This window comes from Papilio polytes, unplaced genomic scaffold, assembly GCF_000836215.1.
Source record: "Papilio polytes unplaced genomic scaffold, Ppol_1.0 DF824180.1, whole genome shotgun sequence".
Taxonomy (NCBI): domain Eukaryota; kingdom Metazoa; phylum Arthropoda; class Insecta; order Lepidoptera; family Papilionidae; genus Papilio; species Papilio polytes.
In genome coordinates, this window is record NW_013525024.1 from 292,593 (window position 1) to 319,387 (window position 26,795).

Consider the following 26,795-nt stretch of genomic DNA (forward strand, 5'->3'; position numbering starts at 1 on the left):
CGCGGCCCCGCCTGCGCATCGTGCCTCTAGTCTGCCTCTACGTAATTATTTATTTTATCGCTACCCATTGTTTACAAAACGCCGGGTTTTTCCTAACGTCGCTTGCGTCGACCGCCGACCAGCACACACGAACGTCGCAGACACGCGCCACGTTACAACACACATAATTCATGGTAAATTAATAATACCTGGACCCTGTTTTCAATATTTCCAAAGTTACTTTGTAATTGAAGTGAATATTCATTTATACATTTAAGTACAGTTCTGTTGTAAGCTGTAGAACATTTTACGTGTCGTAGGAGTGTGCGCTTGTGTCGTTCGTGAGGCTAGGCGGCCGCGTCGGATTTACGCTTAGCCGTAGTTTTGTTCTGTGATGTTAACGATATATGTAAAGTTAATTTACGAGGGCATTTATGAATTAAGTATTATGTTGAAGTTTTACCTTTGTCGCCCTGTATGAGTACGCACGCGGCCGACGGCAGTCCGACGCGCGCTCCGGCTCACAAGGAGGCCGTCGATTACCTTTGTTTTATTATTTATGTAACTTAATGTTCCGCTTTAAAAGTACCATAGTATTTATTTTTTTCTAATTAAGATTTATTCATAACCTTATACCCAGTAAGAGAAATTTATTTTCTATTTACGCATAGCATATTAAAGTTTAATTATATGTAAGGAAGTGTAACAAAGTGTGCAACTCGACTAATACCGTGTGTTGATTGTGAACTCGACATTGTACTGCTGCTAAAACTGCACCACATTCATGTCATATGTCGTATTAAATGTCACAAAACTTTTTATATACCAATTTATTATTTGTTAGATAAACATATGTTTCATTAAAAAGTAATTTAAAATCGAAATATTTAAAATTAAAACTCAACTATCGATGTGAAATTAGTAGCCAAAAAGTTACTATAACCGCGAGTTCTAGTATTTTACAGGTAGTATTTAAAATAACATTTATGATATAGTCTCCAGCTTTCGTTGTCTGCGTTTTAATCCGTAGTTTATATTTAATATTTAATAATAGTTGTAATCCTATGAAGAGTGACTAAATGTAAACTCAAAGTTTTATGTAATTAAAAGGTTATCTTATTCGAACCCACACATTACTTACTATACACACATAGATTACGTAATAGAATGTTCAATGATATGTGATTATGCTCGCATTTACGTAACGTGAAGTCGCCCGGTATATACATCAATATAATTCATAGTTAAATCATCTATTCTACAATTTAGAACATTGCAATCTGTTTCAAGATACATACATTTAGGCAATATTGTAACATGTTACGTTCATTTTATATTCTTTACAACTGTTCCTTTATCGATTTAAAACTAAGATTAAATAAGTCTGTTATTGATTTATGTAAATTCTTTTTTTTTATAACTTAAAAGGTAGATCTCATAACATCACAGCGTACCTAGCTCAGGTCGGTAGACCTCGTTTCGATTTTTATTTACGTATTTTTATTTGTTTTTCGTAAATTTGACTGAATTTTGTATCAAATAATTACAGAATAGGTTTGCACTTAAATTTTGAAAAAGAATGTTCTACATTCGAAGTGTATAAATAATATTAAATAAATAGTTTTTCACATAACACAAATAAGAAATAAGTAACTATTTGGTTCACAATAGAATTATAATATAATTTTTATATAGGACAAGTTGCACGTGATTTCCTTACAAGCAATTATGCATTTTTACAATACAAACCGGTTTGGTATTCTAGTTACATATTACTCACAGGTCAGAGCATTATTTTGGCCTAATACGAATTAAGCTTAATAGTGTTCTATCGATAACGGCTAGATTGTATTTGATGACTAAAAAGTAGTTATGTAGGTATTTCTTACTAGTCTATCTCGAAATGTTGCCACTACATCAATGTTCTGCTTTGTAATATATGTTATTTATTTTTATATTTCTTTACGGTTGTATATTTTCTTTTCATTTAGTGATTAAATTTTGTTTTTCTTTAGTCTCCCAGGTGAACATGTTGCTATCATCTCAATTCACAACTTAATTTGTGTAATTAATGTTAGTACTATTTATGAAACATTGGAGTATTGTAATTGTAAATTAAATATAATATATTCTTTAATACACTTTGGTCTTAAAAAATATTTTGTTCGACTATCACATTAGGTCTAGATATAGAACTTGGATACTTGTCTACTGAAACCACCGCAACACTTGTATGTAGAGAGATCACATTGGTGTTATGCGTACAACATAAGTTTTAAATTGATACTGGTCTGATAGACCTAGTGCCTTATTTTGATTTTCTTTGCTCAATTTGCTGGCCCTTTTTTTATCTATATATTTCATAGCCAACGAAAAGAAATGGCTATGAAGAAGCATAATGCGCAATTATAAACTATATTTTCTTTAACTAAGGCAAAATTTTACATTTAAGTTTGATCGATTAATATACCTCGACGTGCTTGTAGCTCGCAGAAAATTTGTATAGTTGATTTTTAATAATTTTGGAAGCGTGGTGCATTAGCCGTTGTTTGTTATTAACTTATTACCAAAGATGGGTTGGTAGGTCGAAGGAAATTTGGCGGACCTTTTTCTTCATAGCTTAATGAATAAAATGTTTTGTATCTTTTATAAAATGCAAAGTTAACGAAGTGTTTTTGTTATTAATAATTAAAATGTGATTGACCTTATAGACTTAGATAGGTGAGATAGAAGTGGTGTTTTGTCGAACTACAAACTGCCAAACAGTCAGATTCTGCATGAAATTTACGAGTTCCATGACTGTAAATATCATTACAACTGTAACGAGTCATTTAAATGTAAATTAAAATACGAGTCGACCTCATTGCAAACTTATAGCCAATATCAGTTATCGTAAACCAGACACAATATAAGTAAGGCAAACATCTTGAAAAACGTATTTGGTAAATTGTCAAAAACCATTGAAGTTGCATACTGTTTGTGAAGATCCACCGCATACATATAAGCCTAAACGATTTTAAATTTATTATTGATAAATGTAAGACCAGTTGCGTTTTATATAATATTTCTATGGCAAATATGTAACTAATGGCATTTTTGACATTATTGAATGCTCTAAAATCTGCATTCTAATGTAATAATAAAATCAAGAAATAAATTTACAAAAATGTGTTTTATTGTTTATCTCTTCACACCGAAATGCTTCACAGGTCATTGCTTCAATGCATTCTGACCTTGTGTAAAATAAAGTTAGGCGATCATGTCATTTAGCACTTAACAGATCTCATAACCGTAAAGCACCACACAAGTCTAAAACATATAATGTGCATTCGCAAAAGTCGCACAATATTTAGAGTAATGTTGGAAAACGTCTAACTGCTTTAGTTTTTCACACGGTAGTTCTAGAAATCGAATGAGTGTTCATTATAACAACTTCGAACCATTGAACAACCATAAAGGGGTAAAAGGTTACAAGATCTTATTTGGATATGCCGAGTGCTCAGTAATTATAAATAAATTATAATAGTCAAGGAGTGATACAAAGTGAAAACATTTAAACCAGTAGGCTTATGCATACCACTAACAGAAGATGTCTAGTATTATTGCAATAAAGCCAATATTATTCCTCGTCTTTGTATCATTCACGTGATTTTATTTTCATAAAATAACAAAGTTTTTTAATTGCGTAACCATCAATTCGGCAGACTGAATGCAAAACAATGGTTATCCAAAACTATATTATAACCTGTGTGACCTGAGCGTATGTATTGATAAATCATTAACAAGGCTTGTTATCAGAAATACGTAATGTTTATAGTCATTTTCTTACATTCGTTGAGTGACGATCATTGTTCTCGGTAAATAATATGGAGAAATATATAAGTGTAAAAGAATTAGAGGAAGCCGCTGCTTCTGTGTTACCGAAAGCTGCACGGGATTATTACAAGAGCGGGGCAACGGACGAACATACCTTGCAAGAAAATAAACGCGCTTTTCAAAGGTAAGTTTTATATAAAACTAATTGTACAAGTAACTTATTGTATAAAACTAAGGGTGCTAAATCCAAGGGGAGATGAAGCTGCCTCCCTCTAGACCATTTGAAAATCGTTATAAAAACTTCTTCGAACAAGACCAAATTAATGGTAGCTGACGACTTCCTTGAAGTAACTAATTTAAAACTAATATGAAATATATACGAAAACGTTGTTTTAACTTACTATTAATAACTTATGTATTATTTAAAACAGATTGCGAATTCGTCCAAAATGTCTAGTAGGATTGACTGATTGTAATCTACGAACAACAGTATTGGGAAATGAAGTCTCAATGCCGGTGGGTATATCGCCGACGGCTATGCAGAGGATGGCACACCCTGATGGTGAAATAGCAAATGCCAAAGGTAAAATAACTGCTAACTAAATGTAATATGTTTTGTACTTAAAGATTTTAGACAAAACATGTCTATGTTGAATTGCAGCCGCGGAAAAGGAAGGTGTAATCTTTACATTGAGCACCCTTGCTACGAGTTCTATTGAAGAAGTTGCGAAAGCTGCTCCACGCGCTGTCAAATGGTTCCAGCTTTATATTTATAATGACAGGTTAATACTTATGTGCTTTAAGTTTTTACCAAACAGTATAAGGCTACTTCGACTGGGATTGCAATATTATAATCTAAATCTATATTTATCTAAAAATTGTCTTACAGGGAAGTTACGAGGAACTTAGTGTTAAGAGCAGAGAGGGCCGGTTTCAAGGCAATAGCATTAACAGTCGACACTCCAGTTTTTGGTTTAAGAAGAGCTGACGTCCACAATAGGTTCAGTTTGCCACGGCATCTTAGGTATACGTTTACGATTTTCCTTTCTACACTAAAAAAATTAGTACTTATTGGTTATTATTTTTTTATTTGATCCTTCTATGTAAAATGAAATAAGAAAGAAAATGGTCACGACGGCCACCTGCTGGTAAATTGTAAAAACACAAAGCATTATTTCCTTTTAGGCTTTCAAATTTCGAGGGTTTCCTTTCAACAAAGATACACTCTTCGGGCGAAGGAAGTGGTTTAAATGCATATATAAATAATCTTTTCGACAAGTCGTTGACATGGGATGAAATAAAATGGTTAAGAAGGTAAAACACGATGAGAATCAAAAGTCTTACATTATAAAGACCATGGTCTTAAAATAAATTACATACGTTTTTAGCATAACCAATTTACCAATAATTGCGAAGGGAATCCTTCGAGGAGATGATGCTGTAAAAGCTGTCAACGCAGGATGCTCTGCCATTTTAGTTTCAAATCATGGTGCTAGGCAGTTGGATGGAGTTCCCGCATCGGTATGTTACTTTCAGAAAAAACAAATAAAATCTCATTTTATTTATTGAAATTATACCAATATTTCGTTAAAGTGACTGTATGTTGTATGTTATAGATCGAAGCACTACCTGAAGTAGTCGAAGCCGTGAAGCATTACAATGTTGAAGTGTACATGGACGGCGGAGTGTCGACTGGAACGGATGTTTATAAAGCATTGACTCTTGGTGCCAAAGCGGTAAGTATTCTTTAACTCATAAACTTTTTTTAATACGTCAGCTAATTTAATGATATAAGCTTACAATTGATGTTGGATAAATTATGTGTTTCAAAAAACACTGACGTGAACGTAAACCTTTTACAGGTGTTCGTAGGTCGGCCGGCTCTGTGGGGCCTGGCTCTAGGAGGGCAAGTTGGAGTAGAACGTATGCTCAAAATATTTAGGACCGAACTCGAATACACTTTCAACATTGCAGGTATACTAAAGAGTTATTATTTATTAAATTCATATGACTTATTTTATCTCCTCTTGTAACAGTATGAAAAATGTGTTTAACCCATATTATAAAATTCTAATATGTGGATGTATTTTTTACTAAAGCTACCAACACTTGTAAAATAAGTTTATTAAATTTTGTTGTATTTAATACAGGCACATCATCTGTCGCTGACATTACAAAAGACATGGTGGTACACGAGTCCGCCTACAGTAAACTATAAAAGCAAAAATAAAACTGTCATGAATACTTGGAAAAATGTGTTAGTAAATGTAAAATTAAATAATTGTATAAACTGAAAACTTTATTTTGTGAAACAAAGACACACACTAATTGCACTATCTATTTATTAGAATGTTATAAACAAACTTTATATTATAATTGTTTTTCCTACAACGCTTTTCAATCGGGAGTACTTTCCCCGATAAAATTACTTTAGAATTAGTTTTCGATACAAATTGTGAAGAACAATAGGCGTCATGTAATTTTCGTCCCGCCAAAAGGTTTTCGATATTTTCTGTAAATTGACAATTAAATCGGTATCTATAATTATCATAACTAAAATTATAACCGTGTTGCAAACAAAACGACTCCAGATTTTATTTTTGAAATCTCAATAAGTACCTTAAAGTTACATCCATACAGATTTATTCCCAACTTAAGCTTATTGACGGTTTCTTTTAAAAAGTCATCATTTGAAATTTTTCTTTTAAGTGATAATGTGTCGTTGCAAGTGTTGCATTCGTATTGTAATTCTTCTATTAAATCGTTCCAGTGAGAGTTGTTGCTGTCCTGCTCTAACAAAGCGTCTCTTTCCCTCATGTAGTTGGTGAAACTGTTCGCACACTGACTCTGTCTCTCTCTGTTGGAGTTTTTCCATTGAATTGTATTGTCTTCTATTTTATTAGATCTGAACACATTTGTAACACTTTTTATGATAGTTGTGCATGTCTCATTTATAACGTCTAATATTCTGCTCGCACCGAATCGCCTTTGAGCACTTTCGTCTTTGTTCCTTTTTGCGTCAATTTTTATTTTAGAATCAATGGAAAAGTTTTTAAATTGTTTCTTATAAGTTTTATGTATAGGTCTTGGTGTGAAATTATTTGATCTATTCGTTCTAATTTGTTTAGGAGTTGAAGCACATTTTGGCTTAAAATCTAAAATACTTTTCTGCCTGTTTGCCTTTTTTTCATTTTTATTACAACGACTTACATAAATATTTTCCACATTTGTTTTTTCCAAGAGCATGTTTTTATTAGAATAAATAGAATTATTAGAATAAATTTCTTCATCCTTGAAATAATTTAAATTAGTCGAATTTCTCAATGAATTATAATTTAATAGGAAAGAAAGTGAAGAAAAATCGTTTTTAGTTTCATCTCTTAATTTTTCTACACCAATAGAATCTTTCATATTCTCGATAAAATTATTGTTGTTTTTATCTGTTTTATTAGAAAGTAATGACTGTGGTGTATTTTTTACATTAGGGTTTATATTTTGTTTTTGTTTGAAATTCAAGACTTCTTTTACAATATTTCTCAATAATACCGACGTGTCGTCCATTTCATTAGATTTCAAACTGTTAAAAACTGGCACATGCAGTGCGCTGTCCACCAGCACACCTGCATTTGTGTCTTCTTCATTTAACAAGTGCTTGTTATCTTTTACTTCTTTTATGTAATCTGAAACTTACGTTAACTAATTAAAAATCATATATATTTCCCAACAGTAATTTGTTTCGCGGTTCTTACCTTCACCTTTCAAATCTAACGTGTAAAAAATTATAGATACCCATTGACCGACCTGTAAAAAGAAAAGAATACATTGACCAAGTTGTATATTTACCATCATGTCCAGTAATAACGGGAGGAGAACTCGTTCTTTCTAAATCAAGTTTTTACTTTGTCATTACTGTTCTACTAGACTGTTTACTATTTATATCGAATGAATACTTACATGGGACATAGATCCGTATAATTGTTTCAAATCTTGCAAATCGCTAATTATATCGGTATCTTTTAAAATTTTGTCTCTCGTGTCCGGGTTTGATACGACAGTGTTTAACAGTTGCAAACATCGATCGTATTTCAAAAATTCTCTAAAAAATAAAGTACATTCTGTTTTTTTTTTTAATTTCGAAATTTATTTAAAGCAAATTTTTGTGACCATTACGAGTTTATAACAGACAAATATGCATATGCGTACCTATTAAACATACGACAGCCGCCACTCTTAAAGAACATTTGGGTGTTTCGTTCGTTGTTATGCAGCAAAGTCTGCACTACTTGAAAAACGTGTTCGTTCCCCGGCCGACAGCGCCGCACGCACTGCGTAGTTACATTAAAAATGATACATACTTGTAAGTAAAGAAAAAAATCTGACCAAAATACTAACATCCTTATTCTGTTTATTGTCTATTTGAATAGAAAAACAACTGTCCTATTACTTCGGAGTTGCAATTGCAAGTTGACGGACGGAGGCATATGTGATAACACAGTGTTGCGTACTTACCACAGGAATAAGATGTGAGCAATAGTTCTGATTGGATTCCAAACCGGAACAAGAATCGGCGAGGCATCGACAAAGCACTTGCCATGTATCCTGGTGCTACAAATTTATAATTTTAATGTGTGTATTGCCGAAATATTGATAAAAATAAAAAGAGAATTGTTGTGTAAAGGAATTGTCTAAGCGTTTGTAGTTACCAGTAAACCGTTAACGAAGAGGTTAGCCATGGCCATCAGGCAGCCGCTAGCTCTGATCATGTTCTGTGCATAAAGAACTAGGGCGCGGCCCCGAGTGCGCGCGGTGACATCCTCCGTATGCAGAAGGCTCGCGAGGAAGTTCAAAGTTATGTTGGACTTTTTTTGGTGACCCTTAGTAAGTATCTCGCATACTTTATCGTATAAGGAGTTACATTTTATTATTATTTCTCTGTCTGTGCCCTGGAATAATAACTAAATACTAGAAGAGGAAGAGACACAATTATTTTGTAAAAGAGATGCTTATCAAATATTTTATAGCTAAAAATAAGAAAAACATATTACATTTGACATCATATAAATTGTTAAAATGGATATCAATTTAATTTGTATCTGACTGTCATTCGATAAGTGAATATGTTCTAATATTCTATAGATATCATTTTTTGTGACATTCTCCAAAGACGCTGCAAGATCCTGTAAGAGAGATGTTATAGTAAACATCATCATCAACAAAATAAAGGGGAAAATTTACAAAACCGTCGTAAGACCTGTCATGATGTATGGATATGAATGTTGGGCAGTAAAAGGGACGGATGAAAGGAGAATACATGTGGCGGAAATGCGAATGTTAAGATGGATGTGTGGTGGGATAACACGATTGGATAAAATACGAAATGAGTATATTAGAGGAAGTTTGAGAGTAGCCCCAGTGGTTGAGAAAATAAGGAGTAAAAGGTTAGAGTGGTATGGGCATGTTATGAGAAGGGATGAATCACATGTAACAAGAAGGATGTTAGTTATGAATGTGGAGGGGTACATCGGTAGAGGTAGACCTAGAAAGAGATGGATGGATTGCGTGAAAGGTGACATGATCAAGAAGGGAGTGATGGCTGAGATGACGGATGATAGAGTGCTTTGGAGGACGAAAACCCGGTGCGCCGACCCTACGGGAGTAGGATAAGGCAGGGGAGATGATGATGATGAGTAAAAATTTATCCAATTAATTTGAAATACCAAGTTTCAACTCACCGGCTGTACTGAAGAATTTGTATCTTTATTGAGACACTGTATTAGCATATTACAAAAAGAATTATCATGCGACATTATTAAGAATCTTCAAGCTCTTCAAGTATTTGTGAAAACATTACTTGGCGCAACTTTTGATTGATTGATCTTATACTTCACCTCAATTTCAATACAATAAATATTTTTTTAATTATATCATGTTACTGTTTTATTAGTCGTAATGCCAAATAATGGTAAAACTATATTTACCGACTAAATACTGTATTTTCAGTAGACTTAATATGTAATATTAATAATAATTTTGTTTCCATATTAAAAAACATCGCCTTTCGTATGTCTGCGGTAAGATTTTCACAATATTAACCTTTTAAATTTTACCGCGTTGTAATAGCATTGGTATTTTATTTTTGATTATGGCTTTGATTTGACTTCCTCATAAGTTGCTAATCTTTGACTTTTGCAGTTGGCAATTTTATGAACTAACAATGTCATCTCGAAAGCGTCTTATTTTGACCAATAAGGGAGCGGCAACTAAACAGGTGAATGTCGCCATTATCATAATTTTGAAATTCCAGAAAAAATGTCGCATGTGCTGATGAAATCTAATCATGTGGCCCTGATATTTTATTAACGATTATTAGGTCCAAGACCAAAGAAAGTAATGATGGATTGTGTGAAAGAGGATATGTTTAAAAAAGGAATGAATTCAGATAAGACGGCAGATAGAGATGTATGGAAGAGCAGCACATACTGCGCCGACCCTCTGTAAAGGATAAGGGCAAGTGGATGATAAATAGGGCCATATGGAGGATGATGCTAACTTACGTTGCCACCTTGTCTTGGCTTGCTTAATCCTACAGCTATATCAATTGAAATAATAAAGGCGTGCTTCGGGCAACCTGCTTGTAACTTGTAAATAAGTATCATATAATTTGATTTTGTTTTCGAAATGGACGATTTCAAAAGAAGGAGGGAAGTTTTTGCTTACTGGCAACTCTTAAAACTTTCAACGTCAAAAAAACTGATAAGATCCTTCAAGGTCTATATAAAAGTACGGTTATTTACTCAAATTGTAAACAATTGTGCAAAATCTTGCTTTCAATAATAATTTTATTACTTCTAATGATATACCATTAAATTAAAATCTTATCTGAACCATAAAAAAACAAATACCAGTCATGGACGTCGGCGAATTACTTTCGTTTAAGGTTATATTCATTTATTTAATTAACTTTGATTTTTAACTTTCATTTAAAGTTATCTTAATTCAGAAAACTAAATATCACTTATCAAACTCTGTACAATTGTGCTTAAAGTTGTTCAGATTTATGAAATAGAAAATCAACAATTGACAAAGTGTTCACAGTGGTATGTATTTATTTTACAGCCAACCCCAACTCCAAAACGACCAAACGAGGAAGATAGTGATGGTTCCGAAGATGAAACATCCAAACCTTCTAAGACTCGACGTATGGCTTTGAGAAATGAAAGAACATCTCAAGTTAAAGGAAAATCATTGCCTAAAGAGCCTATGATTACTGATAAAGAAAGGGAAGATATTCTTAGATTTGTGGAGACTGAGACAACTGAGGTATTTATTGTGTAATATAATTTGTCTGTCAACAAGCCAACTTTGTAACATTTTTGTATAGTTCACGTAAAAGAATTTACTTTTATTAGAAGCTGTTATAAAATGTTTGTTATATTATTACTCTCTAAATGTTTAAGTTCTTTTAATTTCAGGGCGAAGTGCTTGATGACACGGCCGTTAAAAAATTAGTACTGAATTTCGAAAAGAAAGCCCTTAAAAACAGAGAAATGAGAATCAAATTTCCCGATCAACCTGAAAAGTTTATGGAGAGTGAAATTGATTTACATGAAGCTTTGCAGGTGATTATGGAAATAAACAGTATTGTAGCTGGTGATGTTCACTCATATTGGTAGCTTGGATAGAACTGACTTGTTGGCATACTGTCATGACAGTAGACAACAATATTGCCATATACTATAAAGAGTATTAAGAAATAATTTATTTTTAGTTGTTACTTTATAATTTTTCTTCAGTAATCAATATTCTAATTGGAAAGGTAAAAAAGAAGTAACAAAAAACCCTGCATTACTTTGAATTGTGTTTTGTCCAAACAAGTACCTAACTTTACTATAAAATGTACATTATCCTAAGGTGTTCTTTTTTTTCATTTTCAGGACTTGAGTGCTGTCGCCACAGTCCCCGATGAATATCCTCTATTGGTAGAATTAAAATGCATTAATTCCCTTTTAGAATTGCTATCACATGATAACACAGATATCTCAACCAAAGTTGTAAATCTACTTCAGGTGTGTTTGTTACTATACTCTATTTTGATATTAAATATTAACTATTAGGCTATTTTAGATTGAAAAACTTTTAAAATTTAAACAAGTAACCTTTTGCTTAGAGATGTAAAAGTAAATGATGGAGAGGAAGGATTAAAAAAAATAGGATTATCCATTTGTTAGATACCCTTTCATTAATATGTTTAAAACATAAAAATGTTTACTTTGATAGGAATTGACTGACGTGGATATACTGCATGAAAGTGAAGAAGGTGCGGAGGAATTAATCAAAGCCTTAGCGGAGGCAGATGCTCCCGCCTTATTGCTGCACAATCTCGCCCGGCTTGATGAACAGGTGCCAGATGAAAGAGATGCAGTACACAACACATTGGGTATGTTTACAGTAAATATAAAAAAATATCTTGTTTTATTATGACTGCTAAATGACGAGAAAAAGTGACTATATAATTGTTTAGTTAATCAATACATTGTTACAGGTATTATAGAAAACATAACTGAATTCCGTCCTGAATTGTGTCATGAAGTTGCAAAACAAGGATTCATACAGTGGATACTTAAAAGACTGAAAGTAATACAATTTTACTCATGTTGAAGTACTAAATTATTACTAATTAAATTTGATATTAATGGAATCTTTTTTTTTTAGTTAAAAGTACCATTTGATGGAAATAAATTGTATGCAACAGAAATTTTATCAATACTACTCCAAAATACACCAGAAAACAGAAAATTGTTGGGAGAATTAGATGGAATTGATGTACTACTGCAGCAACTGGCGGTAATTTATAAATTCCAATAATACAAATTAATTTATGAATTAAAATACTTTTTAATAACTGTTTTTATTATTTTAGTTTTATAAAAGACATGACCCGAGTGGTGCGGAGGAACAAGAAGCCATGGAGAACATGTTTGACGCGCTCTGTTGTGCACTAATGGAATCAACTAATAGAGATCGTTTCCTGCGCGGTGAGGGCTTGCAACTTATGAATCTTATGTTAAGGTAATATAACAAAGTTAATGAAATTAATTTAGCACGAAAACAATTGTCAACCTAAATTAAAAAAAAACATTTACTATTAACTAATTATAATTGTAACATCTTAGTATTCAATTACCATACTTATTTTAGAGAAAAGAAAATGTCACGAAATGGTTCATTGAAAGTTCTGGACCATGCACTGGCCGGACCGGACGGGAAGGACAACTGCAATAAATTTGTAGATATTTTAGGTTTAAGGACTGTATTCCCATTATTTATGAAAACTCCAAAAAGGAAAAGATTGCTCACCGTTGATCAACATGAAGGTAAAGTAATATTATAATTAATTGGCAACAATTTTTTAATAATCAAAGCTATTTATGTATTTAATTATTTACAGAACATGTAGTTTCTATAATAGCTTCCATGTTACGCAACTGTCAAGGCAGCCAAAGACAACGACTTTTGGCAAAGTTTACTGAAAACGATCTCGAAAAAGTTGATAGACTGCTGGAATTACATTTTAAGTATATGGACAAAGTAGACCGGACGGAAAAGGAAATGGAGGTATACATTTACATATTTTGATGATATAATACAATAATATGTAACTAAACTTTCATATTTAGAAATTAATCTCAAGTTTATTTCGACTAAGTACATGTATTACATGTTTTTTTGTGCAGTTAAACAATGATGATAGTGACGACGATGCGCAGTATTTGAAGAGATTATCCGGCGGCCTCTTTACTTTGCAACTTATCGATAGAATTATTTTAGAAGTAAGTTAAATTAATCTAGGCTTTACTATGTTTTGTCCTGGACTGAGTAAAAGCAATACTTTAAAGGGTTATTTTTCTTTTCTTTTTTAAGGTATGTACCGCTGGACCTTCGACAATAAAGCAGCGCGTGCAACACGTGTTGTCGTTACGCGGCGGGTCTTTAAAGATTATACGACACGTTATGAGAGGTACATATATCATGTCACAATACAAAACATAATATATAATCTTTCTTATAACTTTTAAGCTTATTTTTTTTATTTGTTCATGTGCATACATAATTCAGCATAATGTTTGTTACAGAGTATGCAGGCAATCTTGGTGATGCCGGAAGTGAAGAATGGCGGCAGCAGGAACAGCAGCATATATTACAATTAGTCGATAAATTCTAAATCTGAATTGTACCGATGAGTAAACCAAAAAAATAAAACAATTATTTTTAACATGAAACCCTTTTATTTAAATTCAAAACTATTTACTAAAATAATAATTATTGGTAACAGAAGAAAATAATATAAATAAAACGATTTTATTTCTTTAAAAAAAAAAACAAACTGGTCGAACCCTCTGTTCACAATCACAATTTTTATATAAAAATTCTTACATTTTGTGCCCACATGGAAATGATTTGTTCAAATTTAAATTTTCTATAAATCCGTAGAATTAAAATAATCACAATTCACAATAATTTAAATGAAATTGACATATCTTCAACATAATTGGGATGATAATATATCATCGACCTTATATGTTTTTCGTATCGACAAGACGGCATTAAGGCCGATCAGTACAAGAATGTACACAGCAGTTATTTCAATATATAACATCAATCAAACAGTATTCTGTATCAAAGGCACACGTCAAAATAAATCCGTATGAGGTACGTCTCACGTACAGTCTTACAACTACAGTGCTAGGCTATACAGACAGATTAGCAAGTGACAAACAAACTGTACACAAACATATAAAGAATTTAGTAACATTTAACACGTGAAGTACCGTTGACATGCCAGTGCGGACAAACGCGTCCAGAAAACAGTATGCGGCAAACGAGAAGAAATTGTAAAAACCGCAGTAGCACCGAACGTGTTAAATATCCATACTCTCGTAATAAAAAGTGGAATTTGATACTGATAATGAATCAGATGCACATTTATAGATATCAAAACATACAAATTTTGGTATTTTTGTTTCTTGTTCTTTCACAACCCTTTTTCACTTGTCAATTTACTCATACTTATATGGTTTTCTCTTATTTTATAGGAACTATTTGTGAATGTTTTGAATATTAATACTGCCGTAGTTTTTAAAACATCTCTCACTATTTCTTTTTCTCTTGCAATTCAATTAAGTTATAACATTACAATTACACATTAAATATCTCTAACATCAATTCATACTACATTTGTATTAAATAACAAAAAAAATTAAGTAGTAAAAATGTCGGAATGAAATTAGAAGGAATACTACATTTTTTTTCACACAGTGAATTTGTAATAACAATTACATAACATGAATTTTAAGAACGTATTGTGCTACTATTGAGGCTTTCGAATTCTTAGACACGACAAATGGATTACCTAAATTTCTTGACTGTCTATACATTTCTTAAATCTTCTGTATTCTGTATGATGACAAGAATTTACTATTTTTTAAGACATACGTAGAACTTAAATTACCTTATCCTGTTAAAATGTTACATTAAGAGTACATTAAATAGTTACAATGGATTTATATGATAGTAATATTGGTTTATTAGCGATTTAAATGAATCGAACTAGTCTAAGCGACACGCTCACGCGCACTCAACGTTTGACAAGAGGATGCAGTTTTACTACAAGGAAATTGTAAACGTAAATCTATACGTACCTACAGAATTGTTAACATGACATTTTAGCAAAAAAACTATTATGTTCTACAAATAACTGTAACTTTTTATAACAATGTTATAAAAAATAATTTTCATGAGTATTGATTTCGTTAAAATAATTGTCGTTCGCGAATATATTTGTCGTAAATCGCAGGCGCCAAGTCAATGTCTTTATATTGCTGTGTAATGTTTAAATTATAAATGTCGTTTCAAAGTAGCGCTTAGTTGAGTAAATTAAAAATGCTTTTGTCAAATAAATCATGAGACCAATATAGTACATTCAATCAAATGAAATTTAAAATGTGGCTGATTAAAATTTTATATACTTAGGAAAAAAATTAAGGTGATATTAAAAGTATAAAAGTAGTACACAATCACAGTGATCCAATCGATTTGTAATAAATGGTTAATCTTTCTTAAGATAAGTCCAAAATCCATAGTACAATTATAGTCACCAACGGGCTTTTTATTTAGTGATGTCTGAGGACCACATTACATGAAAAATATTTGTATCCAAGTAACGCTTCATATTAAAATGTTTTCTGTAGATATATAACATTTACCGCCTCTAGCTGAATTACGGAACTACATATAATTGTCCTGTATAAACTATTAAAGGCAACAATAAATACTACGCGTGCACAATAACATGAGACCTACGTAGACATATCCCATTCAACATTTAACTTCCTTTATTTATGATGTTTTGTTTAACGCGTAGTAAACGCCAATATTTCATGATGTCAATAAAAAGGAAGCCAGTGCCTAACCCACAACTAACCACAGTGGCAAGATTGTGCACTAACAGAACGAGTACACGCCATTTTCACATTCTGTCAAATCACGACAACGTTTGTTGTGTAGTTTACCTTAGACAACTTTATTCAAACTTTTTTTGTACACCGTACATAACCCTGTAGTGACGTCATCGGACAGGCGTCATGTTATCGTGGACAAGTGTGATGTAACAAGTAGTGAGCGCTAGCGGCGCAGTGAGCGGCCCCGCCGCGCCGGCTAGGGGCAGTCCTTGCTCATCATTTTGCTGAACGCCTTGGGAATGTCCTCGTTGGTCTTTGAGACGTTGCTGGTGCCGAGCAGCGAGGGCGCCGGAATTTGGCCCGTCTGGATGCCGTGCGCGGTCTTCAGTAGATCGTAATTTATCTTCTCTGTCACCACAGAGTCTTTGCTGAAAGATAATACGTTTTATTAATACCTTGAATATAATGAGAAATGATGAATAATGACACAGATAATAAATGAATTCAATAGCAAGTAGCAAAGAGACAGCAGGTAACAGTGTAGGTACTTGTATTGCGGGTGCGAGGTGACGAACTGGCGCATCCAGGCGGCCATGGTGGCGATGTCTCCGTGCGCGCGGCGCTGGATCAGCTTGAGGTACTGCTGCACGGAGCAGTGCGTGTCCGCGTCCACGTCCATGCCCGACAGGTACGACTCTATCAGCGGGATCAGTCCGGGGAACACGCCCTCCTGATCACATTCACACATAAATTATAATGTAATAGATGCCAAAATTTGTAAACTGTCATGATTTATTGATCAGTTTTTAATTTCTTTCAGTATTCACACCTTTCCATTAACGATTTCGTCAATAGACATCTCTGCGTACTGGTCGCTGGCGTCGGGCGCGTGCGGCGTGAGGCCGGGCGCCGCGGGCGCGCCCACGTCGCGCCGCCACCAGAACCGCTCCGACAGGCAGGCGCCGCGCCGCTGCGCGCGCTGCATGTTCTCATCCACCTGCACCACAGTGCTCTTACACTTCCTCTTTCATATTTAAAAAATAAAATTGCACAAATAATTTGGACGTACCTTGCTGATAGGCATGACGAAGTTGAGCCTGTAGGAAAGTATGACGCGCGTGAGCAGCACCACGAAGCAGACGTAGGCGGCGTTCTCGAAGTCTGTGAGTTGCGCCTCGCACGGCCGGAACTCCACGCGCCAACCGATGGATGAGTTGGGCGGCGGCGGCTTGAACCGCATCGTCTGCCAGTTCGTCGACTGGATGTTCTGGATACACACGAATGAATCATAATGTCTGCTCATTTAATAGAATCTTAGCACAATAAATTGTAGGCTCTGAATTTGTTTTCCATACTTCAAAATGATCGGTGTCATTCTTGTCGTCCTGGTTGACCTTCTCCGAGAAGAGCGAGACAGTATCGCGGATGAAGAGGTGGGCGACGTGCAGCGCCAGCGGGTGGTCGATGCCGCCCTCGCGCAGCCGCCGGTAGATCGCCGCGTCGTGCACTATCGGAATGTCGTTGTATCTGAAATATTAAACCACTCACAACAACTCTATTCATTTCCCATATGCGCGTTTTAATAAAACGTCGTTGCTTATTTCAAAAATTATTTCAATTTTATACGTGCAAATACGAAATATGTTAATAGCAAGAAAGTAGAGAAACCAGTCGTCGTTCATGCGGTAGTAGAATGAATTAAGTAAACTCATATAAGAAAAAAATGAAAATTAAATGTTACTGTTATAAATTCAGTGACCTTTAAACATATTTAATTGGAGAGCTATTAGAGCTGTGTTGATATTATCACTTTATAGTTGAATATAACAACGATACATTTGTATCACGTAAATCTTCCACCCATCTTCCGTGAGTGTAACTTCACGGTATTTAAACAAAGATAACATACGAACACGATTTCATTTGAACTGTAGTTTCTGATAAGTCACTCTGATAATGTATGTTGTTTATTCATAGTAATTTATTTCCTTTTAGTCACTCGACAAAAGTAGCGATGACGTCGTTTAATCATTACAAAAAACATTGGTTATTTATATCTTACAAAATGTTGAGCAAATTGTCAATGACTAAGGAGTTTTAAACGATTGCGAGAACGGGTCACGGATTTTGCATTGAAATCTAGAGGCACAATTACGCGAACTACGTGGTTAAATCTATTAAAAAATATAAAACACTGCGCTGTAGATGTAATCTAACTATGGCTTTGCAATGTGTAAACTATACTAATATTAGAAAGAGGAAAGATTTACATTTTTGGATAAAAACTACTGGGCCTATTCCACAATTCACATGTCTGTGAGTAACATAGACATAATTTTTTCTTATTTTTAATTTTAGCCTGTTGCTCGTGACTTCGCTGGTCCAACATACATAAATACAAATCACAGCATATTTTTGTAAAATCACTTTTTTAATAAAAAAAAAAGCCCTACACTTAAGACCCGCTGTAGACTATTATTTTCACGCTATTATATTTCGGGGGTGTATAAATTGGAAAAAAACCGTGCAGCGAGAAAAGGAGATTGCCATGACCTTTGTTTAAGAATGTAATGAAATGTAAACAATAAATTAAAAGTTTCTGAATATCGTGGGGGTGAAATAGAAAGTAATTTATTTTAAAAAAAGAAATAACGAAAAGATTAAATAAATGGATTACAAAATTCTTACTTTTCATGATCCGGTGACAGATATGAATCGATGGAATCGTATCTGGACTTCTGTATGCGGAACATGTTGGTCTTGAGCGGCTCAATGCCGCGCTCCTCGCGCGTGCGGCAGTCCACAGAGGCCGAGATCACGTTCCAGCGACAGTCCACGTCCGTCAGGTAGCCGCGGTATATCGGCGATGCCGCGGACAGCGCGAGCTGACCATGGCACGATATTAAACACTACCAAGCTCGAAGTATAACAATCTTACTAATATTATAAATGCGAAAGTTTAGATGGATGGATGTTTGTTAGAGTTTGTAGCCGAAACGGTTGGACGGATCTCAATGAAATTTGCCATAGATGTAGAGGATAGTCTCGAAGAACACAAGGCTACTTTTGTTTTTTCTAATTCCTCGCGAACGGAGTTACGGGCGAAAGTTATTTCAAGATAAAGGAATATAATATAATTACCATGATAGGACATAATGGTGCAAGCTGATCATACAATGTCCGTGCTTCGGTGATGCAGCAAGCCTGGAAAGTGAGCTGCAGACAGCAGCAGCCCATGCCAAAGCCCATCGCGTCCATATACACACAGTCCGGTTGGGCTATCCCCGGCTCCAGAACATGGGAGTTGTCCACTGGTATTTGCGTATTTATATCCTTAAAAACTTTACAGAAAAAAACATTTGTTACACCTAACTTAATTTTACTGAGACTAAATTTTGTTTTGTTTTCTACATTAAAACACACTGAATATACTATATTCAATACTGATTTTATTACATTTTCCTTCAATGCCTTGAATTGTCAGTCAGTTATATTTCAACAAAGTGTTCAATGTTTTTTAGCTTAGTATTTTCACAGTAGCGGAAAATATTGAGCATCATATAATATTTTGATTCAAAAATAAACCATAAAAATACAACCCGTATTAAGTTTTTATTCTAGAGAATGTTTACTTATTGCTTATTGAACAATTAATACAAGAACAATGACTGTCTACAGATGAGGCAATGATAATCACATCTACAGACTGTCATTGTTTTTGTAACTAAAATAAGTTGAAATCAATGCTCAGACAATAAAAAATTTATTAACTCACTTGGTATGTTAATGGCTACTTTTTCCCCTCTACGCTCTCTAATATTCGACGTTAATGTTTTAAAACGAGGATGTCCAGGGAAAATTGCTTCATCAGGGAAAAAATGTGATAGAGTAACTCCAGTCTTGGGATTGGGGTTAAATGGTGGACTTGTAAAGTTTGGGCAACCTAATCTGAAATAAAAATCATAACAGTTTTAATCAGCTTGAACTTAATGAATAATTTATGAAATAACTTTTTTATTCTGAACCTTGGAAAATTGGTGATACTCATTATCACTTCTCCGTTATTCAGCAGTGTACTGGCTTCAGCTCTACGATATTGCATATTAGCTTCTACAATATTAAAGTGAGCTAATAAACCACCGTAAGGTTTCCCCGGCGTGCCTTCAATCATGTAAGCTCCATATTCAGGACGCCATAAAGATTTAACATCTAAAATTAGAATATCATGTTCAATGAATAAATGTTTGTTTCTCAAATATGGTTAACAAGTTAAACGCCATCATTTTTTTCATATTCTTCCGTTGACGCCACGGGGTACACTGGTGACCAAAAAGAAAATATCTGTTCAGGCTGTGGGGGTCATGGGTGACCATAAGTAAGATGTTTTAACTGCTTGATTTTGATGATGGTCACCGGTTAACCAAAATTTATTGCTATTACACAATTTATGTATTTATTTATTTACTTATTAGAAAAGTACACCAATTGCATGTTCAAAGTTAACAAACCAAATTAATATACTGTATACAATGAAATATATATATAATTCTATCAAATAAGAACATAAAAAAATGTTTTGAATTTTTGACAAAATACAAAATTTGATGTGGCCTGTTCGCAAAGTTGTGTGCTGGCACATTGAATCCCCTACGGCGTTTAACGTGTTAAATGAGCAAATCAATCTATAAATCATATCAAACAAAAGACAAATGTGTAATTGTTTGGGCAACAGGTAACATGAGATTTCCTTGTTACTAGTGAACTGGCAATAAATGACTTTCATTTATCTTTTGCCTATTACATAATATTTATCACCAGCAGCAATTCATCAAAGACTATTTGACAGTTTTACAGTCAAAGATCAGTGGCTAAACATAAATGAATGATTAAGATTATTGAATATATCACATTACAAAATGAAAGTCATTATAGTGCCTACTTCATTTCTTATCTAATGTGATTTAATTATAATCATGGACTTTGAATGTCATGTTGAGGTGTACTCATGTATTAATATTAAGCTTTTTATAGCAATGAATAAATCCTTATAATAATGAATAGACAGATTTCTAGTTTTAAATATAATTAAACTAGTTTTCGCCTGCGTCTCCATCTAAATGAAATTAAAAATAAAAAGTGTGTAGCCTATGTGTTCTTCAGAATATTCTCTCTCAAATCAGTTAAGCCATTTAAGCTACAAACTCTAAAACACATCCATCTAAACTTTTGCATTTATAACATTAGTATGAAGTATTATTATTCATATTATAAAAACTTTATCAATTGATCTGTTAAAACATTATGTATCTGGCTATTATAATTATTGAATTTAAAATTGTTATACTTGAATACATTAACTACAAACTTTCAATCAGATAAAAAATTATTACACAATATAATTTAGAATTTAGTAAGATTCAGACATTGCGATTTTTATTAATTATTTGTTTAATGGCAATGGATTTACTAGTAACAATAAAGTGATTTAGTAACATTTGGATATGCAATTTAACTCTGAAACTTAAATTATAATTTAATGAATATTTGATAATAATAAAGAATACTGTAAGAATAAATATAAAGATTGATTACTCTGTGGATCTGCATGCTCCTTTTCTTGCAGTTTTGGTAAGAGATCATCAGCTCTCAAACTGACAGTAGCACGCTCATTTTCATCATCAAATTTTACTACTATGTATTCCACCTATAAATTTAATATTATCGTTAGTCTATAGTGAAGGGAATATACATAACAAGAACATTCATCATCAAGTACACCAAGCCTTTGCAAAACTAACCTCATCTCCCCATTTTAAAACATCTCCAGTCCGTTCCCGTAGTTTACTGTATAAGTTAATAAATTGTTCTATTCCGTGTTGACGCACGTGTTCTGCCAACGCCTTTGTTTCTTCCCATGACAGAGGGCTACCTTCAGACAGCAAACCCATATTCACAACTTGAATTCGTTGATAGCACGTCCTAGCTTTGCGTAAACTTTTGATATTACCAAAAACTAAATTTTTCCTTGGAAATACAGAAAAAACGTTCATCTACTATCACCTTAAGAAAAATATTTAACTAACACGAATATTAAGGTAATGTCAGGAAAAGGTATTTGACAATAATTTTGATTTTATAAGTAAAAACTGCAAATCATTGATACACAACTTAAATACTGTTACCGAGTTTTTTCAACATACTTCGACACATAAACCCATTAATACTACTGAAGTGAAGATTAATAAGTTGAAGATTTTATGACAACAATCTACTGTCACAACAAATGTCACTTTGACATTCGCCGTAATGACAGCCTTATCAAATGTCAAAGAATAAGGTGAATCGTCTTTTAGAAAAAAAGTAAAGCTCAGCTTTATTTTAATCTGTTCTTTTTTGACGTTGATGTTCATGGCAACATTGTTGTGAGAAAGTGACAGATTGATGACATTTTATTATTTTCATGAAAATGTTTTTAATGTTTTAGTTTTGGTTAGCTTTAAAATTTTGTTTATAAATAAACGAAAATGTTTTATTTAGTTTACGATTAAAGTTTATATTTTGTCAGAAGCTACTACATCCATCATAATGGTACCAGTAGCAATCGAAGGTTGCACCCAGGGTGCTGAAGGCGGTGGGGCCCGCGGAGGTTCTATTTCGCTGGCTCTTCTGATTGATTTTATCGTACAAAGAACTTACGATGAGCTCACAGTGTTGGCTGAATTGTAAGTAAAAATTATACAAGTATATTATTGTTTCATCCAGTTTTATATTTTTCAAGATGTTTTATAATAACATTCAAATTGTTTATTTAAGGTTGCCACGAAAAACCGACATAGAACGTAAAATAGAGATTTATAAATTCAGTGCTCGTACAAGACAATTGTTTGTACGGCTTCTTGCTCTAGTAAAATGGGCAAGCAGTGCAACTAAAGTTGATCGGTCAGCACATATTATGGCATTTTTAGACAAACAAGCACTATTGTTTGTTGAGACTGCTGATGTATTAGCACGGGTGGCTCGTGAAACTCTAGTACATGCTAGGTAAGTTCTTTTAGTTTATCCATACATGTAGATTTTAGAATACATGTAGTATTCTAAAATTTTATTAGTTTATTAATAATTTTAATGTTTTAGGCTTCCTACATTTCATATGGCAGCAGCAGTAGAAGTTCTTACATTAGGCACATACAGCCGACTTCCAGCTGTAATACGTGAGAGACTGGTGCCACCACCATCTTTAACTCCTGCTGAAAGACGCTCCACATTGCGTGCTTTAGCTCATGTTGTCCGTCAACGTCTTACTACAGCCTCATTACCAACTGATGTTAGAAATTTAAAGGTATATTTACATCATAATTAAAATAAAACACCAAAATATGACTATATGTATCCATCATCAACATTATATTTTTTTCTTTTAGGTAGAAAATGGTAGAGCAACATTTTCTGTTGGTCAAGAGTTTAGTGTCTCCCTTACAGTAATGGGTGATGCACCTAACTTGCCTTGGCGCTTACTGGATATTGCTATTTTAATTCAAGATTATGAAACTGGAGGTAGGAAAATAAATTGTCTGTATAACAGGGAATTTTTACATTCTCATTTAATTCTTTACTTAGCATTTCTCATATTCATTAGGTTATCAAATTTAATGGTATCAAAAATTTTAAAAAACCTGCACTTATTTCAGAGGGTAAACCATTGGTTCACACATCGCAACTAGCTTGGTTGCGTGGGGTGGCACAGGCACGACTCGCTGCAGCTGGTTTGAGCGGCGCTCTCACTGCATTGCGATACTTCTGCCGCTCTCTGTCCCTGGAATTACTCTATACACAGACGTTGCGACTTTGTCGTGACCGCCTGGCAAAACATTTACAAGTTGACAAGTATATACCCGGCCAGAAGCTACAAGTGTCATATTGGAGGTATTGTTAGATAAACATACAAATATTATAAATGCAATTGTTTAAAAGATAATATTACATAGAACAAAGCAAAAGATATATTCTGCTTTCAAGTCATAAGCAATAAATTAGCATATAATATGTATGTAATGGATGTTATGTGAGCATATTGACATTCAAGTTGTATTCTAGGGAGCTGGGTTGTGAGCTGGGGTATCGTGTGATAATCGGTGCGGAGGGGGAGTCGTTGTGCGTGTGGCACGTGCCGGCGCTGGCGGGCGGCGAGCGCGTGGCGGCCGCGCTGACGCCTCACGCGCCCTCTATGGAGCGCCTGCTCGCACACACCGTACATGTGCGCTCGCGACAGCGCCTCAACGACCTCAAAGTACTGCTTAATGATTTAGGGGTGAGATATTTGCTTTTTTATTGTAATATACATATTCCAGTTATAACAACATAATACATATAGTACTATGTTTTATATTGTTTATTAAAATACATAAATTACAGTATAATAATCAAATTTGATTAAGAAATGTTTACAATACTTTCAAACCCTCGCATATATTCCCGTGTAAATGTGAGTCATAGTTGGTCAGTGCAAAATACCTTTGGCTCTTTGGCTGACAAGAAGTGTGGATACAGCCAAAGACAAGACAAGACAAGTTGCAAACTGGCCACCAAAACATTGCATGGTTTATTAAGGGGAAGATAGAAAAACAGAAGAAAAAAAAAGAAGCATAACAGATGTGATTGCGATGTAGTTGGAAAAAAGTTTTGTTTTGTATTTTTGACTGGCGCACTGTCGGTAACAAATTAAGCAATGGTATTGTGCAGGTGGAGTGCACAGTGAGCGGGTGGCCGTGCGTGCTGGCGTGCAGCGTGGTGTGGCCGTGCCTGCGCGCGGAGCAGCTGCTGGTGTCAGTGGGCGCGCACGGCGGGCGGCTGCGCGCGCGCGTGCCTGCCTACCCCGCCACGCCGCGCATGCCCGACCTCGCCGCCGCGCTCGCCGCCGCCAACTTACCCCTCGTTAAATTATTGCTAACACAACTTAGGTTTGTATTATCTGATCATCTTCAAATTACATCTCCCAAAGTTTTTATATTAGGTTAATTTGGAAACTCTATTGCAGGTTTTGGCTAGTGGCCCGTCGATGTGAGAAAACGTTGCAACACTTGCCAGCCAGCGTTTGCGAACATCTGCCGTTCCTTCACGGACCGGACCATCCCTTGAACAAGCTGTCCACTGATCGCCTCTACGTCACTTTACATCGGCACACTGATTATCTATTGGTTTGTTCAAAATAATCCTTTAAAGCTTACAATTATCTATAGCACATATTAGATATAGACGTTAAAAAAAAACATACAGACGAATTGAGTACCTCCTACTTTTGGGAAGTCGGTCAAAAAACGTTACAACGAATTTTGGTTCGGCAACCAAAATGTTTATGATATCGGGTGTGAAAGTGCAGATTTACATTTGTTTTCTTCCTAACATGAATTCCTATTATTAGATAGTGGAAATGAAGGAGGTGGCGGCGGGCAGCACGGCCACGACCAGCAACTGCACCAACAGTGGCAGCGCCTGCTCCGTGGCGCTCGTCTTCCACCTCGCGGGCGTGCGACGCTGCACGCCGGACGAGTGCGAGGATGAAGTCAGTAATAAATACACGAAAAAGTTTTCATGTCTAGCAATATTTTCTCTTATTAAACAGCAATATTTTTGTGGCGGATGTCTTTAAGGAAGTTAATTTATGTCCAGAGTGGTGCGACGAGTAGCGCCAATGCGTCGCTCGCCTCGCGCGCCTTCCTCAAGCTGCACTCCGTGGTGGAGCTCGACACGTTCACTCTCACGCACGGACCATTCACACCACTTGATACTCCCGGTAAATACTTAATAACTTTACTATTGTAAAAATTCTATTTGAAATTATTCTTATACATGTAATGCTAATTGCAATCGTATATGCAGGCATGCAGGCGGGCAAGCGCAAGCTGGCGGGGGGCAACTGCCGCGCGGTGCGCGTGCGCCAGCCTGCGTACTTCCTGCCCGAGCTGGCGCACGTCGTGGCCGCCGCAGACGAGCGCGTGCCATTCGTCAACCTCGCACAAGAGGTGTGTTTTACATTGTATTATAGATACGAGCTGTCGCCCGTAAACTATTTTAGCGCGAAATTTTTTTTTTCACATTTCCGTGTGCATCTACCTCCTACCAGCTATCTTTCAGTCAAAGTTCCATCAAATTCGGACTACCCCTTACGCCATTTTTACTGCGCCGAATAAAAAAAATAGTCGATAATATGCCGTCTATGTATGTCAGCGATCCTTCAGTGAAAGTCCGGTCGAAATTGGTCTGGCCATTTCGGAGATTATCCGGAACAATCGCGGCTTGTGGACAGACTGACACACAAACAACTTTTTTTTAATATTAATTTCAGCAACGCAAATACATCATTTTGCGTATAATTTTTCTTTGATATTACAGACACTCCAATTTTATATGGTGTAGATAGATATAGATTAAGTTATAAAATTAATTTTGATACGTTATCAGCGTGTTATATTGTGTGAATGTTGTATGTAGCTGGCGAGCCGCGGCGTGACGCACGGCGGCGTGATGCCGGAGTGGAGCGGCTCC

The 26,795-nt window shown here is 34.8% G+C and overlaps 6 protein-coding genes across 6 annotated transcripts in view; 4 read left to right on the forward strand and 2 right to left on the reverse strand.

Annotated features, from left to right (window-relative positions):
* Positions 1-324, forward strand: part of LOC106110967 (probable ubiquitin carboxyl-terminal hydrolase FAF-X) — a 15,723-nt gene extending 15,399 nt beyond the window's left edge. The window contains exon 48 of the mRNA XM_013292936.1: positions 300-324. Within this exon, the coding sequence (XP_013148390.1) occupies positions 300-324 (25 nt within the window). The remainder of the gene's footprint in view (positions 1-299) is intronic.
* Positions 325-3,531: 3,207 nt separating this feature from the next.
* On the forward strand, positions 3,532-6,085 carry LOC106111190 (hydroxyacid oxidase 1). Its single transcript, XM_013293207.1, has 9 exons — positions 3,532-3,979; positions 4,227-4,378; positions 4,457-4,577; positions 4,685-4,819; positions 4,981-5,109; positions 5,184-5,316; positions 5,412-5,531; positions 5,658-5,769; positions 5,946-6,085. Exons 1-9 carry the CDS (start codon positions 3,846-3,848, stop codon positions 6,011-6,013), a joined length of 1,104 nt encoding a protein of 367 aa, XP_013148661.1. The 5' UTR covers positions 3,532-3,845; the 3' UTR covers positions 6,014-6,085.
* A 984-nt stretch (positions 6,086-7,069) lies between these two features.
* LOC106111160 lies at positions 7,070-9,733 on the reverse strand. Its single transcript, XM_013293168.1, has 7 exons — positions 9,528-9,733; positions 8,841-8,972; positions 8,499-8,738; positions 8,305-8,400; positions 7,999-8,120; positions 7,750-7,891; positions 7,070-7,596 (listed from the first exon to the last, which is right to left on the reverse strand). The coding sequence occupies exons 1-7, from the start codon at positions 9,600-9,602 to the stop codon at positions 7,492-7,494; spliced, it is 912 nt and encodes a 303-aa protein (XP_013148622.1). The 5' UTR covers positions 9,603-9,733; the 3' UTR covers positions 7,070-7,491.
* Positions 9,734-10,541: 808 nt separating this feature from the next.
* On the forward strand, positions 10,542-14,070 carry LOC106111159 (beta-catenin-like protein 1). The gene is made up of 13 exons (XM_013293167.1): positions 10,542-10,732; positions 10,912-11,115; positions 11,268-11,414; positions 11,730-11,861; positions 12,073-12,232; positions 12,338-12,429; positions 12,508-12,639; positions 12,716-12,864; positions 12,994-13,169; positions 13,244-13,410; positions 13,530-13,625; positions 13,717-13,813; positions 13,929-14,070. The coding sequence occupies exons 1-13, from the start codon at positions 10,703-10,705 to the stop codon at positions 14,015-14,017; spliced, it is 1,671 nt and encodes a 556-aa protein (XP_013148621.1). The 5' UTR covers positions 10,542-10,702; the 3' UTR covers positions 14,018-14,070.
* Positions 14,071-14,158: 88 nt separating this feature from the next.
* LOC106111158 (glutamate--cysteine ligase catalytic subunit) lies at positions 14,159-22,520 on the reverse strand. Its single transcript, XM_013293166.1, has 11 exons — positions 22,052-22,520; positions 21,846-21,957; positions 20,279-20,462; positions 20,029-20,201; positions 19,395-19,594; positions 18,942-19,138; positions 17,609-17,780; positions 17,323-17,520; positions 17,083-17,250; positions 16,802-16,983; positions 14,159-16,681 (listed from the first exon to the last, which is right to left on the reverse strand). Exons 1-11 carry the CDS (start codon positions 22,301-22,303, stop codon positions 16,510-16,512), a joined length of 2,010 nt encoding a protein of 669 aa, XP_013148620.1. The 5' UTR covers positions 22,304-22,520; the 3' UTR covers positions 14,159-16,509.
* A 216-nt stretch (positions 22,521-22,736) lies between these two features.
* LOC106110968 (mediator of RNA polymerase II transcription subunit 14) lies at positions 22,737-26,795 on the forward strand (the record flags this gene model as incomplete). Its single annotated transcript, XM_013292937.1, has 12 exons — positions 22,737-22,975; positions 23,067-23,294; positions 23,388-23,592; positions 23,675-23,807; positions 23,942-24,176; positions 24,348-24,561; positions 24,993-25,210; positions 25,288-25,447; positions 25,672-25,812; positions 25,920-26,043; positions 26,130-26,272; positions 26,742-26,795. Coding segments are annotated over exons 1-12 (1,992 nt in total), but the record flags the coding sequence as incomplete, so codon positions are not given.

What these genes read in the sequence shown, in the direction of transcription:
- LOC106111160 (XM_013293168.1), bottom strand. Translation starts at nt 9,602, where the DNA reads ATGTCGCATGATAATTCTTTTTGTAATATGCTAATACAGTGTCTCAAT. An exon ending in GCTCACATCTTATTCCTGTG is followed by an intron (nt 8,121 to 8,304) that starts GTAAGTACGCAA and finishes GTAACTACGCAG; the next exon opens with TGCGTGCGGCGCTGTCGGCC. An exon ending in GGCTGTCGTATGTTTAATAG is followed by an intron (nt 7,892 to 7,998) that starts GTACGCATATGC and finishes TTTATTTTTTAG; the next exon opens with AGAATTTTTGAAATACGATC.
- LOC106111158 (XM_013293166.1), bottom strand. Translation starts at nt 22,303, where the DNA reads ATGAACGTTTTTTCTGTATTTCCAAGGAAAAATTTAGTTTTTGGTAAT. An exon ending in TTTTAAAATGGGGAGATGAG is followed by an intron (nt 21,958 to 22,051) that starts GTTAGTTTTGCA and finishes TTAAATTTATAG; the next exon opens with GTGGAATACATAGTAGTAAA. An exon ending in ACGAAATCGTTAATGGAAAG is followed by an intron (nt 16,984 to 17,082) that starts GTGTGAATACTG and finishes GAATGTGATCAG; the next exon opens with GAGGGCGTGTTCCCCGGACT.
- LOC106111190 (XM_013293207.1), top strand. Translation starts at nt 3,846, where the DNA reads ATGGAGAAATATATAAGTGTAAAAGAATTAGAGGAAGCCGCTGCTTCT. An exon ending in GAAATAAAATGGTTAAGAAG is followed by an intron (nt 5,110 to 5,183) that starts GTAAAACACGAT and finishes ATACGTTTTTAG; the next exon opens with CATAACCAATTTACCAATAA. An exon ending in ATACACTTTCAACATTGCAG is followed by an intron (nt 5,770 to 5,945) that starts GTATACTAAAGA and finishes TATTTAATACAG; the next exon opens with GCACATCATCTGTCGCTGAC.
- LOC106111159 (XM_013293167.1), top strand. Translation starts at nt 10,703, where the DNA reads ATGGACGTCGGCGAATTACTTTCGTTTAAG. An exon ending in CACCGTTGATCAACATGAAG is followed by an intron (nt 13,170 to 13,243) that starts GTAAAGTAATAT and finishes AATTATTTACAG; the next exon opens with AACATGTAGTTTCTATAATA. An exon ending in TATACGACACGTTATGAGAG is followed by an intron (nt 13,814 to 13,928) that starts GTACATATATCA and finishes TGTTTGTTACAG; the next exon opens with AGTATGCAGGCAATCTTGGT.